General features: G+C 37.5%; 1 protein-coding gene across 1 annotated transcript in view; it reads right to left on the reverse strand.

Annotated features, from left to right (window-relative positions):
- snx29 (sorting nexin 29) overlaps positions 1–15796 on the reverse strand; it is a 230948-nt gene that overhangs the window by 14932 nt on the left and 200220 nt on the right. Inside the window, exon 19 of the mRNA XM_014028096.1 lies at positions 13530–13670. Within this exon, the coding sequence (XP_013883550.1) occupies positions 13530–13670 (141 nt within the window). The remainder of the gene's footprint in view (positions 1–13529; positions 13671–15796) is intronic.

A 15796-nucleotide genomic window follows, 5' to 3' on the forward strand; every position in this document is an offset into this window, starting at 1 on the left:
GGGGGAGGGGGTCCCCCTCTGGCAAATTAATGTTGGTACTAAGATTAATATGTCCTGCTACATCTGTTTGTATACAACTCAATTTTGCAGCAATCTGTATATGTAACTTGAAGCCTAAATAGGTGTTGTAGTAATCTATTTTCCGAGGTTTAAGCAGGTTGATCCAACAGTTAATGCTAGTTTTAGCCTAACGACTTGCAAATAAGAAGCACTTGGACTAAAGGCTCTTGCATACTCCCTCCGAACTGCTGAAACGGGTTCGGGTTGTAGCACTTTCATGACAAAAATTGTGCCATTCTGTTCGCATTGTCGACATTTCGGCAGCTTCTTGACACAACCCGTGGGTCGAACTTTTTACCCCCTTCACATAAGAACTTATTGCGTGATTGGTCAGAAGTTGGTGGGAATGTTTTGAAAGATCATAGATAATTTAGGCGTGTTCATTACCTTAATACATGTTCATAACCAGAAAGAATACACCAATAGTTGAATGTTTAAATGTGAAAAGAGTTATACAACCATCCAGCGCTGGTCTGAGGAGCAGGTTTTATTAGCTATGTAGCTCGTCTCTGCTTTTAGCACTGAACCAAGGAACAAAGATAATTTTTAACAGAGGTGTCAAACTCATTTTCACCGAGGGCCACATGAGCGTTATGATGGCCCTCGAAGGGCCAGTTGTAATGAACTTTGACGTTTCATGTTTAACTTTAACTAAACAGTGTTTTAACATGTCCTCTTTTAAACACTGATAAGAACTAAGTACGACTGACTAAACCTGAAATAAATACAGAAATATTATTAAAAGTAAAACTAATAAAGTTTTACTCACTGATGTATTTCTAATAAGTAGCTAATATGCATTTTGGCAGGTTTAGTTTATGGTTGATGCTGACTTCAGAGCAGATTATTCTCAGACATTAATACTGTGCTATCCAACTAAACTGATCAGTTACTTAAAGTTACATCAACAGTTCAGGGGTAGGACAACTGTTATTATCTTTCACCTTTTAAGTTTATTTTGTTGCATTTAATCATAAATTTAAAGTTTACCATTGATATAAGGAACAATTTCCATGTTAAGAAAAAAATAATTTTTTTAAGTTAGGTTTGGCAGATATCTTAAATAGGATTGACCTTTTTAGAGGTACATCCAACGATTACTTTCTGCAAATTTCATTAAAAATTATCCAGTAGTTCATGAGATATTTTGGTAACTGTGGCACAAACACATGCACACACAGGCAAAAAGCATCATCTTCTATCTTCGCCAGTCGATGGCGGCAAATAAATGTGTCAAACTGAACCGATTATTTCACTGCATCAATATAATCCATTTAGCTCCCTAAATCACATATAAATGAAGGTCAGAGAAGTTGATAGCAAACAACTTCTAGATTTTCAGTTGCGTTTGAAAAAGAGCTTCTGAGTTTGCATCTGTTGTCCACCATGTAAAAACAGTTCGACCCTCTTCAGTTTGATGGGGTGTCTCATGTGGGTGGTGCTGCCATCTWTCTACACCTACAAGCTTAATCTAGCCTGTGTGGTGGCACAAGAATGGTCCCCGGTGCTTTTATAGCCATATAACCCTTCCTGCTGCCTGTGAAGCTGCTGAGGATATGTGTCAGTGCTTCTACTGTCTCCTGGTTTGCTGACAGTGTGCCAGATGGGCCTCAGTTCATGTGCCTGAGGGGTGCTCCTTGTCTGAAGTGATAGTAGCACAAGAACAACATAAGAGCACCACGGGGGATCGTCCTGTCTCTGTTCAATCTGTACACATCAGGTTTCAAGTATGAGCCATAGTTACTCCTCCTGGACATGTACTCTGATGACTGCTGGGGTTTGGTGCGGCAAAAAATTGGCAGGAGTTTAAAGCAGAGAAACTGGTGGGCAGCTCAGTTTAAAGATGGAGCAGGAATCACACCTACAAGACAAAGATGGTCAACTTTCAGCAGGACTAAAGCAGAGACAATACCCCAAAACAGCATCAGTGAGTATACTGGACTTATGACACAAACTTGGATACCCACTGCTGCATACAGAAGGAGAATGAGAAACCTTTTTTGTGGATGCTAAATTATTCAGCGTGTTCAACACGATCCTGGAGGTCAGCAGCTGTCATCTATTGGGATGAAATCGGACAAAGAAACAAAAAGACTCACTAAACTCATGCAGAACCATGGATCCTACACACAAGCATCTCCAGACCAGAACTTGGGGAGTTGTCTGGARTTACAAGGAAAGGGTCACTGAACTACTCCTCAACTGGGACAACAAACCCTGAAACTTCATCAATGTTAAACAACAGAGGTTCGAAAACTTTGGACCTATCACAGGATTTTTCTAAATATAAAAATTAAGACTGTTTTCTGCAAATAGTTTATGCTTTATCCAAAAAGTCACGGGGCTGCAATCAGTGGGCAGTAGATGTTTCAATTTTAAATTATAACAAAAGTTTAACATTGATGAGGAGAATAGTTGTTTTTTTATGTGATTCAAGTATTCAATCACACAGTGCACCACTTTCAGAACATTTCAGAACATAAAATATAATCAGAAAATATGCACTTTTTATTCTCTTAATTTCTCCACATTATCCTGAAATGTTTGCATTAATGTGCATTGTGTATTTAWATGGTTTCTTTTGATCTGTAATAATTTTTGTTGCAGAATTGTGACCAAAATGTTTTTAGTGCTTTACCATACATGTCAACCTCTTCGGASGTTTACCTGTATAAAAAGCCTCAAAAATCCATACAACTCGCACCCGCGGGTGGGGGTGGGGGGTCTGTTGGCTGCGGACATGAAAGCATCCGCTGCAAAGCAGGAGGAGAGGAGAGCGGAAAATTTCAAATCTTATTTCTAGCGACAGACGAAGTTGAAAGATGGCTGTTTATGTTATTTATTGTTTTTTTAATCATCCTAAAGGCTCTGACATGTTAGATAAATTTTAAAATGAGGTTTTGAAGAAATCCATAAGACTTGAAAAAATCCGTGAGATTGCTCTATACGCCCGTATACCTGCAAAATGACGTAAAATCCTTATAACTTACGGACAATCCGTAGAAGTTGACATGTATGCTTTTCATAATGAATAATCACCACCTATGCATGTTAGTATAGATAGTTTAAGAGTTCTTTTCGTGTTATTTTGTAGTAAAGTGAGATATTTCAATAGACATATTAATGTAATTTAAARTACTGTACAATTATACTGAGTTTTAATTTTCTGTGACATTTTACACTCCTTTAGTGTTTCCTTTCAATTTGTTGTAAGGTAGATGTAGGAACTTCATGCCACAAAGATCCATTTGCATAATAGCAACTTTATTTTAGAATTTTAAATACTTTCTAGAAACAAACTGCAGGCCAACATTTCAATATACCTCTCTTCAGAATGAAAATCTGTCCTGAAGTGCCTAGTAGGCAATTTGTTTCAAAGCATTATTTAATTAAATAAATAAATACAAATCACTAAATTCAACAGGAACATCAACCTGAGCCCTGATTTAATTTGAAGCCCTCTTGAATTAAATGAGAGCACACAGCATTAGTACACTCCCGGCTACAAAACAAGGTCAACACTTTCCTTCTACGTCACTCCACTCTGGACCACAGCAGGGCTGATAAGCCCGRTCTCTTGCTGCCGTTTCTGAAAACTCACCTACACGCTGTGCCAGGAAATATATAAAACATCACAGGCAACTGAAGTATGCTCATACAAAAGCTTCATAATGTCTCCTTGTCATCATCACTAAACACACATARGTATATCATGTATATTGGATATTATGTGAATACAGCAAACTAAACCTGGTTAATAATTCACTTGTGGTTTTGATGAAAGCAGCCTTGTTTTTCTACGTACAGATGTGAGGAGCACCACCAGCAAATGCTTTTGGAGGAGCCATTTTTCTGGTATGATTACCTTTCAGGGCACTTGCATTTTGTTGAATGATAATGTTCATTATGTCACACAGACAAAGGTTGTAAATTCAATGCAGAGTGGTATTAAAGACACCATTAGTTGATGAAGCTAATCTCACTTCCTGTCCCTTGTGTAAATTTTGTTGTCTGTTTAAGTGAGCATTTGATTTCTGTGATTTTGAATATTACTTTATTATATACTGTATAAATAAATCTTGTGTTTGGCTCATACTTTGTCTGCAGTTTCACACAGAATAACACCAAATTCTCAAAACCAAGATGATTTATATTTCATTGAGATTTCTTTGCTTGCCTGACAGGAAGATGCTTATAAAAATAAGTTGATTTTCACAAGACCTGGTGGAGAGGTTGGCAGAAAATTAATTTAATTTAATTCTTCATTATCCATTTTTATTTAAATAATTATGGGATAACAGACACTTAGAACTTGTTTCAACTACACAAATGAGAAAACAGTTTCCAAACTTATCACCAAACACCACTATAAAGCAGAGTCACGCTGCCTCATGTCTGAAACAACTAACTTGAGAATCTGTTTAAATAATAATTCATAATTAATTCATTAATTCAAGAACATATCATTTGATCAAACAAAATGGAAATGTTGAGGGCTTTGCAGCTAAAGTTAGGTTTAAGAAAAATAGTTTTAATGGTTCCAAATAGTATCTTATTTAAATGGAAATTTACAGGCATTATCTTGTGCTGCTTACTGAACATATGAGGAGGCTAGCATCCAGGAGGCATCTTTACCAGATGCCCGAACCACCTCAACTGGCTCCTCTTGATGTGGAGGAGCAGCGGCTCTACTCTGAGTCTCTCCCYGCTGACTGAACTTCTCACCCCGTCTCTATGGGATAAGGTACCACCAATCCATCTGTCAATCTCACGCTCCATTCTTCCCTCACTTGTGAACGAAAACCCAAGATACTTGAACTCCTCTGCTTGAGGCAGAACTTCACCCCAAACTGGGAGAAAGAAATCCACCCTTTTCRGACTGATGACCATGGACTCAGATTTGAAGGTGCTGATRCTCATCACAGCCTGTGAACTGCTCCAGTGAGAGCTGAAGATCACAGCACAATGACACAAACAGGACCACATCAGCTGCGTAGCAAAATTGTGGTGGTTTATTCTAGTGATGGCAGAGTGTTAAGGTCCTACGTGGAGTGTGGCAGCAGCAGTGACAGTGTATCTAAAACACAAGCGTTTGACCATAACAGCGGGGAGAGCTTATTGAAAATTTAAAGCTACACTGACCTTAGGTCTGGACTACAGCTGGGATGGAGACAAGGTCATGAAAACAACCTAACATAGACATGCTGCCTGTAGCGATAGYATTGTGAGAATGTACATAGGTTTCCTCGCACTAGTTGTTCCAGGGTGGGTCGAAAGAGCGTAGTGAATGCAAAAAAGCATATTCCAGACACAGAAAATAACAAAACAAAACCTTATTTGGCAAATACCAAGGGAGCAGCAGCATCCTGACTGGCTTTACACTTTTCCAAARGTGCCACAACCCTTCCACATTTAATCACCTAAAGCACAAAAAATGTCCCAAAAGAAAGACGATTATAGGTGCAGTTAAAATTAAATGATTTGTTAAAACTCAGGCTGAGTAGTAACTTGAGTGATAAAGCGGAGAAAACACAAATTGATTTGAAGTCCAGGAGAAGAAAAATAAGGGAAGGCTCATTTGGACATAATAGAACGAGGTGAACGAGTAAAGAAACTTGACAGCTGGACTTTGTGGCCTGACAACGACGCAGTTTGATGTGATAACACTGCGCACCCCCCCCCCCCCAACCCCATTTCTACGTTACCACCAGGAGGGATTTGACAGGCTTGACTCTGGAACATTTAGCCTGTATATGCCTGGCCTGGCCCATGACAAATAAGCTGGTTAAGAGCTGTCAAAGACTGTGGGCATGCTGCTGTTTGTGCGTGTGTTTGCATGTGTGTGAGTGTGTGTGTGTGTGTAACATCGTCCGTATTGAGTTACGCAGCTGGCCGATCTGGCCTAAAGCATCAGCAGATGCAGAGGGAGAAACTCATTAGCTCATTAGCAGGACTGAAATGAGACAGATGCAGAAAGTGAGAGAAAGAGGCAGTCATGCTGATGCAGGGACCTCACTGCTTCTAATGTCAGGGGTCGACACCACCACCGGCTGTTGTGACATGAGTCAGCTTTTTCCTCTTCACATGAAATTATACAATAACCGTGCAGTCAACAGTGTTGAGATTTACATAGAGTCTGAAATCTCAGACAAAGAAAAGACTAAAAGCACAGATTTTTTTTGTAAATGAAAGTTTCCAAGGACAAAATAAATGTAGGTGTACTTTAACACTTCAATAACATTTTTTCAGTTGTTTTCAAGATGATGTCTGACAGGAAAAAATCCTTGAGTTGTTCAATTTAAAAGCATAACTTGAAGAATGCCACGATTTAAAGCTTTTAAAAATGTTCCATCTGCTGATGAAACAAAATCAAAGTTAAATACGTAAATTCTGAAATTCTACTTTTATTTTGTGCCCTTGTTTAAAATGAATGACATTATAAAACAAACTGAAAATTTTCCATTCCACACACAACCAATTTTCGTATTTTGAACATAATTGCAGGAAGTGAAGAAAAAATAAAACACATCTTCAATTTACAGTGAAATTTCTATTTTTCATGTCATTAGGTAGCAAACAGAAAACTTTTTGTAGTTAGAACTTGTAAAAAAAATTAACATCAAGTAGTAATTACGGCCAAATAGAGTAATAATGAAAAATGAATTTAAACCACAACAAAAGAAAATATCTCTGTATTATTAGATGAAAGCTAAACTAAGAATTTCCTAAAACAATCACCGTAAATAACAGCTATGTTGTGTTAATTTTTACATTAGAAAGTGAAAATAAATCAGTTTGGTAACAGATAATCAGCACAAGTCTAATTTTTGAAATGAGTGGATATCAATCTCATTATAGTTCAGTCATAGCAATAAAACAAAACTAACTCAACTACAGATCTTATTACCCCCAATTTACACTGTGTCCATTCTGCAAAGACCTCTGAAGCAAAAAATGCAGCCATTATAACAAGTTTATCATTGAGACCTGGAAATGAGTTTACCTCCAAGTCCTCAGACTGAAGAGTTTGTTTGGAGAACAGTTGAAATGTTTCAATGAAGAACCCATCCAGAAGAATGAATTCAACTTTTTTTTAAATAAATGAATGAAATTGGTGTTTTGACACAAGTTTGTCTTTTCCACTGCTAACATCATGTATTAATACCTTGCTAACACAACTGAGGTACTGATATAACGCCACATTGTTTTCTAAACCCCTAAGTCTGCTGCTTTTCAAGAAGCGTTTCTCATACAACACCCACCTACCATGAACCTTGTCCTGTCAAAGTACCAACTATTTTTTTAAGTCAGTATTCTTATGAATAGCAATGAGTGGCCTTTTGAAAATACAGATTTATAATGTTTAAACGCTTAACCTTTTTTTTTTACAGGGATGCTACATCCAATTGTTTTTTAAAGGTCAGGTCATYAACCCTTCACTGCCATTTGTATTAAACAAGCAGGTTATAATGCACCAGAAGCCCATGATTACCACTTATACCTCAGAGGTTCTCTAGTAAACTTTATACTGCAGCGCTTCAAATGCTAATACTGCTTAAACTTAAACTCAAAGACAAGAGGTTAAAAAACACTACAGGGGTCCTGAAGTGACCCTGACTTGAAAAATTATGTTACTGTAAAAAAATGTGTTTCTGATATTGCTTTAAAGTATTGTTACGTGTATTGTTTGATCCATTAAAGACTGAGCTCGTTGATGCTGTTAATGCCAACTCATTTGAACAATTTAAATTTTTTTTTACAAAAACATGAGGATTCATTTTTTAATAAGGGATTAAAACTAGAACAACCTAAGAATGAGAATATATACATTGAGCTTAGACCTCATTTCCCAGAACTATTATCATGATAAAGTTATTTGTTTAATCAAAGTTTAGTACAAACTTGTACCTAGGATGAGCAACTTAATCTCAAACACAGTCGGACATAGGTATTGATTATCACTTCTTCACATTTACTTTAATTGTTCAAAAATCAGGCATTTCTTTTTATATCAATTAGACTTTTTACAAGTTACTGAAGTTTGAGCTGCAACTCAGTTAAGTAAAATTATTTTTGTCTCATTAACACATTTTTCAACCATAAAGGCTCTGTCACGTGACGTTGTGGACAACTTATGCATTTTTTTTCCAACATGCTGGCAACATATTTCTAAACCAGTTGTCAGAAAAGATGATCCACAGAAATATCGTTGCACTCCACCTGAGAGGACGAGGTGGGCGCAGGAGACCAATCTGGTGAAACCCGAGCCGCTGCAACAACATCAATCAACYGCTGCYTGTGATCTGGCACACATGGAGRGTTATCGTGCCACAATTTGATCATCAGCCACGGAGAGCAGCCGCTGCAGGGTGCCTCGGGGATACCTACTTTGCCACGACACCTGTCTGGTTATAGCCGCGCTTTGGGTAGTAGCCATAGACTCGAATACAGATCACTAGACTGAGCCCCGCCCATACCGTCCACTGGTAGTGTCTGTGACAGCATGGAGGAGCAGAAACAGACCAAACAGGACAACAGCTCACAGCAAACATAGAAACTAATAGATAAACAGCAGCTCAACTGGATCTGTTTCACAGATTATCGGTGATGTTTTATAATAAATTAATAACTATGTTAATTTCATTCAACAATCATGTAAAACAGCAGATTTAAACCAGAAAAATATATAATTTATAAATAACAATGATCTAAACCAGACCTGAAGTCAGCCTGTAACTTAGACTTTAGATAGTTTAAAAATGATGACTTCAGTTAGTAATAAAGTATATTTATTATTTCTTCTTACTGTCATAAAAAATAAGAATATTTATATTTAACAGTCAACAGTTAGAAAATGTTCTCTGGTTATAGGATGAAACTTGTCTCTATTAGCTAACATCTTCTTAACAGGTCAGGTTCCTCTAACAGAAACCTAAAAATACTCACATTTATAATATTATTTTACACTCTGTAGGTCTAAATATTAATCAGAGGACAAATCAGCTGTAATATTTAGTTTGTGTTAAATTGTAAGATTATTTTAATTTTAAACTGTTACATTATGTTCTGCTCAGATCTCATTGAGCTAAATAAGATCAAATCTGCTGACTTGTGTTGTGAAATGAGACGTTTTCCTGTTTATCTTCTGTTAATAAATCCATAACAAACAGCTTTTCTGACATTATTTTAAAACATTAGATAAATTATATAAACTGTAAAATATTAACAATAATTGGGTTAATATTATTATTAAAAGTTTTAATGATTTCTACATCATCAGTCCTTTTTTTCTGCTCAGTTGTCAACATGTACAGCAATAAGAAATCCAGACTCTTGACCGTTTTGCGTTAGCCGTTAGCTTCACCAGCCGATCACATGGTCAGGTGGTTTCTGCGCACTCCAGCTGTTCTATATAAACTCCTTGGTAGTGGCCTACTCGCGCACACCCTCGCCAGCTATGGAGACATCTATAATCTGTGCTTACTGTTTTGTAGTTTTCTCCAAAAGGACACGTGGAAGTATACTTCATATTTTGTGAAATGTTGTAAATAGGAGAGCAAACGCGTGACGAGAAACTGTTTGAATGGTGCACAGCACGCACAGTCTTTGGAGAAGCCCACCCAGATCATTGCGCCTCAGTGTGCGGCTCCGCTCAGCTGCGCATCTCGCTGTCATTCACAGATGTTGCTTTACTTTTGAGAATTAAACAATATTAACAGCAAAACATATATTTGTTTGTTATGATCAGGATTCAAGTAAAGGTGTGGCTTTTTAATTTTTAATTTTTTGCACCACAACCTGCTGTTCTTTCTGTCAAAGTGTCAGGTTTAAAGCTGATCATAAATATCGGAAAAAACTAATTTATTACAGAATTACAAGCTTTTAAACAAGGTTCTGGTGAAATAAACTTGTTTGTATTTAAAACCAGACTGAGACATTATTTTGATCAATGCAGTTGGTATAATATGAAAAAATTACATATTCAATTCAATTCAAAAATTTATTCATTTCATTAAAAATACTATATACAATGATAAAATAAACCAAAACCAAAAAAATATACAAATCGAAATAAAATGAAAGGAAGCAGAAGAAGCTCTTGCATCATAAGGGTTTTATAAGGTTAAGTTTAATTCTGATGTACATGTTCAGCTGGAAAGTCTTARGTTTTGTGTAGTTTAGTATTAAAATCTTTATATATGTTTAATACAACATATAAATAAATCCAGCCAGAACATTCACTCATTACTACACATTTTGCTTGATACAGATTTTTATTTTTCAGTATAAACTATTGTGATCTGTGTTTTCTCCAGTTATTTCTGTAGCCTTACCCTAAACCTAACCACCCCCACGACATACCTGACTCTAGCCTAAACTCAGTTCACACCTTAGTCCTAAATCCAACCTCTAACCCAAAAATGGTGTTTCACCATATTAGGACCGGGCTTTGGTTCGCAAAAATGGACTACTAGTCCTGAGGTAGGTGTTTATACCAGAAAAGATCCTAAAAGAGTAACACAACCTTGGAAACACCGACACACACACTGGCGCAAGCAAAAACGTTATCACCCTTCCTTCAGCTCTGGGAGTTGGTGATAAAAATAGAATAAAAAAAAAATCAAAGAATGAATAATGATAGAATCAAATATCAAACAAACAAAAACAGCAAAAAAATTAAGACATTTACAGCATTTTAGGAAGTTATACAATACTGTGTACGCAACAGTATAAAAACTGCTAGCCCCAACCAAAGCACATGCAGTTATTCYTTCAGTCAAGCTTGCATATTCAACTCTAATCTTTGATCTTATATGACTCCCAGTGAGCTCATAATATATCAGCTGCTTGGAATTTGCTCGTCTTTGTTGGCAGGCATGAAATAAAGGAAGAGAGAGAGAGAGAGGCTCTAAAGCTGAGAGACAGATGATGTGGATGAAACAGGAAATTTGCTATCCACAGTGCAACTCCAAGTCAAACAACGTCAATGTGGGCACAGTGTGTTTGGAAGATAATATAAACTGTAGAAAGAGGAAAGAAAGAAAATACGATGTGGGCACAGTAAAGATATTTCAAGAGGCCTATACAAAGACACCGCAAAATAAAAAAGCTACGACAAAAAATGATGATTTTGGTAGAGAAAAAAATAATGACTCAAAAACTTTTGAAATATGAGAACAAAAAAAATCATGACAAAATAATCAGATTGAAATAACACTATACAGTATATAAGATTATTTTTTGTTTATGTACCTGCCCTTGTCCAATAAATCTTACTGAAGTGAGACTAATTCCTTTTATTTTGTTTTGTGGATACTGTCTTGCCTTAAAAAGTGAACATCTCATTTTACAYAGGTAACATACCACTGGAGGTTAGAACAGAGGATGCTGTAATAGACTGTACGTGTAGCTTTTAGACCAGTTTTTGATTGTGAGAGTGATGTGTGTTTGAATGTGGTAACCCAAACCACAGCTTTGATGAGGCTGAGTCAAACCGGCCACAGAATTGCAGTCAAAGACAAATTATGTCCCAAAGGTTAGAGAACAGGATAAAAAGGAGGAAGAGTGGTGCGAGGAGAGGGCAAAAACAAGCTCTCCAGTTAGAAAGGAAACAAAGTTCAATTTTCAACTTCACTTCATCCCAAATTCAGGGAGCTTTGGCTCAGAGTAGCCAGTGATGCTTCTGGCTTCATCTTTACATGATAGAGTTTTAACAAGCCTTTGTGGATGATGTCCTAATGATACCATTTAATGATATTATGAACTGCAGATGATGAGATATTCAAAGTCTTCCCAATTTTCTGTTGAGAAACATTACTTTGAAATTTTTTCTTTCTTTTTAAATATAGTTGTTTGCAGTCTGGTGAGCCTCTGTCCACCTTTACTTCTGAGAGTATCAGCCTCTATAAAAAGCTTTATTATAATGCCCATTCTTACTGTCCTATTGCCAGCTACTTTAATTAGTTGCCAAATTTATCATTGTGAATAAAATACGGGTTTAGAAAAGTTTAAAACTATAGCATGCTGTCTTTATTAACATTTTAAACTATGTCCGAAATTTTTTGGAACTAGGATTATACAAGCTGAGCTGGACAATTTCTTGATGCAGCTAAACTGTGCAAAAACACAATTATTMTTGGACTCTCCAACCTAACCTGACTCTAAAAAGAGAAGGACGAAAAGAATAAGAAAAGAGGACACAGCCATGAACAGGCTCATGACCGTCAGTGATCCTGAATGAATAAATGCTTTTTGAATGTCACACTGAACCACAGGCTGCAGATTCAAGCTCTATTCCAAAGATTATCTTGCATTTTTTGACAAAAAAAGTTTGTCTACAGTAAGGTAGTCAGATATCGCACAGCATGAACCTAGTTTAAGCTCTACACAGTCTTAAGACAGTATTAAACATGAAGAAAAGGCTGTGTTCCAGTAGTCCTGGGAAATGGTAATTTCCCTGTTCCCATTGATAGATTTAAGCTGGAACGCTGCCTCCAGTGGTAATATTCCTCTGGTATAGTGGAAAAAATTAAACTTCCCCCAGTTTTGATTTCAAGATGGCGGCTACTCGCAGCTTTAGAAAGTTAACTCCGTAACTTTTACTGTTAATAATCTTTCTTAATATTTTTGTGCATGTTTAATCACTCGCACAAGTAGTGTGTTTTCTGTGCAGTACTGTACTTATTAAAATCAATGTTTATTTGCATAACATACGTAGCAGAGCTCTCTTTTTGTCATTGTTTATATTGTAGCAGTGTTGTAGCTAGGTTAGCGGCAACAATAAAATCGCCTGTCGGCTAACTGGAATGCAGTTTCATATGGTTTGTTCGGAAGTGACGTCACTACCATTTACCAGTTCCAAGAATATGATGTAAATGGAACTGTTACGACCAAAGGTAGTTAAATATGTAAATTTGAGTGTGCAGGTGCCGGTTGCTGATTGGACAATGAAGACTGGAGGACAACTGATTGGAGGKCTGCAGCAGGTGGCAGTGATAAAAGGAACTGACGTGGACTTCCCAGCTGTTCATCCTCAGCWTATCTCAACTGGCCTCACAATTTGTCTTTGTAAATAACATTAAGAAAGCACTTAAGGAGTTTGTAGGAGTGAGCTGCCATTTATTTTTGATACCATTTTTCTCCTGTTTTTCTTATTGTAGGGAGGTAAGTTTTTGTCTTTTATTTATTTTATTTTAACTTTAGGTAAGTTTTGGATATATGAGACAGTTCCCTTTTGTTTGTTATTTTTGGCACATAGCTCACTCTGAAGCCAAATACTCCTGTGAAAACACCTTTTTGAAAACAAACGTACACTTTTAAAAATAAAAACAATTTTTGTTTGTTAAAACTGTGTGTTGCCTGCTTGAGGTCTGATGAGGATGGATCTTTCATGCTATGACCTGGCCCCTCCTAGACAGGTCGTAACAGGAACACAGCACTAGACCAACCCACAAAGAACATAAGCTCACCTTGTTTCCAATAGCTTTTTTAGGTGGAAAGACAAAGGCGTCGACTTGTGGAAACCTGGTTCTCAAGTGGTTGTGAAGCTCCCTGAACTCGGCGTAGCGTCTGTACACGTTCCACTCATTATCCAGGATGCGGATGTATACCTAAGTAGAAAGAAACACAATATCAACATGACGGTCACAACCACCTCAATGATCATCAGCAGAGTGTCCTGATTTTTAAAAAAGCCTGTTAAATTTACAAATTCATAAACTGAATAGAGTGGAGACATCCAGGCCAACTCCTGCCTTGACAAGTGGACAGAACCAAAACTCTGGGAAATTATCTTTTTTCAACTTATAAATTATTAAAATATATTGCAGACTGATAGGTGACATTTTTGTTGCATTTACAGGTCTTCCCAACAGATAAATGAGAATAAACAGACAACATGCATCTCCTTTTACATAGTGCAATTCATTAAGTGTCTACAGACGTGACTGTGCTGCCACCATTTCTGTGCTCCATTAGCTGCTTTATTCTGATTCATGAAAGTTGGAGGGACTGAAGAGAGAATGGAAGATGGCCTAATACAAGAATAAAAAGATGGGATAGCTGGGTTTTATATTCATGGCAAAAAAGCAGGCCATGCTGACGGACAAAAGAGGGAGCAGAGCAGCTTTTTGAGGTTTCTATTTTGAAATGTCCAAATGCAAAAGAAAAAAATGACAGGGTGAATTGAAAACGATGAAACAGAAAAGGATTTCAAAACAACCAAATGAATGCAAGGCTACCTCGATGTCTACCAGGCAAATTTAAAAAATAAAATAAAATAAACAAGCTGTGTTATAATGCAGAGCTTGATGTTCTCTTCTAAATCCACACATTTCTGGAAAAACTGAATGTACGCTGCTACTTCCAGAGCTGCAGTCTTACACGGGTGTTTGAAATAGTGAACAAAGAGTCGGACTCYTTCAGCTGCATATTGTTTCAGATCGTTGCCTTAGGTCTGGGGTCAGATGAAGTTGAGTGAGCATCYGTGCTCTTAGACTCACAGTTTTCCACAGTTTCATGCAGAGCTGCTCAGCTGAACTGCAGCCTGTTTGGCAGCTGGYGATGAAGAGCGTCACACAAATACATAAAAACAGCCGCTGCTGTAGTACTCAAAGATCTTTCGACAGCAGCGCATCGCAGTTTTTGATCGTTCCTCCCCCTGACACCTTACTATTGTGCAATACTGGGAACGGGGCTTCCTGCAGTTTTCCAAATTTGACAATCTGCCATTCGCATTCACTTCGAACACTGATGGTCCAAGAGTGTGGGAGTGAAAAAGAAAGCAACGACTGAACTCTCCTCTCGAGCTCATTCTTCTCACAACTATTTCTGTCACTTTTCATGTGTACAAATGAGTTCAACACAATGATTGCTTCCAGGATAGACTGTGAAAATGCACGCTTTCATCCCCTTAATTAAACAATTAGCGCATCTCATCCCGCCCACTGACAGCCTGCTTTTCACCACCAGAGTGGTGTCGGGAACAGCTATAAACATTTTTGCCTTTATACGTGATCATCAGATGGCATGGCGAAAGAGACACTTARACGTACACCTAACAACCACCTGCCTTATATTGTTTAAGTCCACCTAGTTTCACTGCTGGGTCATCAAAGCATAGGCACAGSACCTCTGCAGGTGTCCTTTGGCACTCACATCTTTTAATTGAATCTAGTGGGTTGCTGGATGGACCTGTGTTGAATTGATTTTATCCACAGACAGATTAAAATGGGACATGAGTTCAGAYCTCTGTCCAATACTTAATGTATATTTTTGCTGGGAGTCCGGCACTGTGTCTGATGCAGTCACCAGAGGACGCGGGGTCTTTTAMGGTTACAGTTGGGGTCGTGAGGTGGAGAGAATGAGGAGACTAAAGAGCTGTTGCTAAAGGTTTTGTCAGCTCTAACTTGCTAAATAGTTAGCAAAAGACTGGATGAAAATGTAACCGCATCAAACAATTTTGTTACATATTGAAATTATTTTATTCATCYGTAATCCATCCAACCTTCCATCCGTCATCTTCTGTTTATTCAGTCAGGTCACAGGTGCCTCAGCTTGAGCAGGGAGACTCACATCTTTTTCCACAGCCACCTCTTCCAGTTCTTCTGGGGGGATTCCAAGGCGATTCCAGGCCAGACGAGAGACATAGTCTCTCCAATGTGTCCGGAGTTTTCTCCCAGTTGGACATGCCCCAATAAGTGATAATTTATTTAATATAATTGATAAGAAGAATACG

This window comes from Austrofundulus limnaeus, unplaced genomic scaffold, assembly GCF_001266775.1.
Source record: "Austrofundulus limnaeus strain Quisiro unplaced genomic scaffold, Austrofundulus_limnaeus-1.0 Scaffold5, whole genome shotgun sequence".
In the NCBI taxonomy this organism is placed as follows: domain Eukaryota; kingdom Metazoa; phylum Chordata; class Actinopteri; order Cyprinodontiformes; family Rivulidae; genus Austrofundulus; species Austrofundulus limnaeus.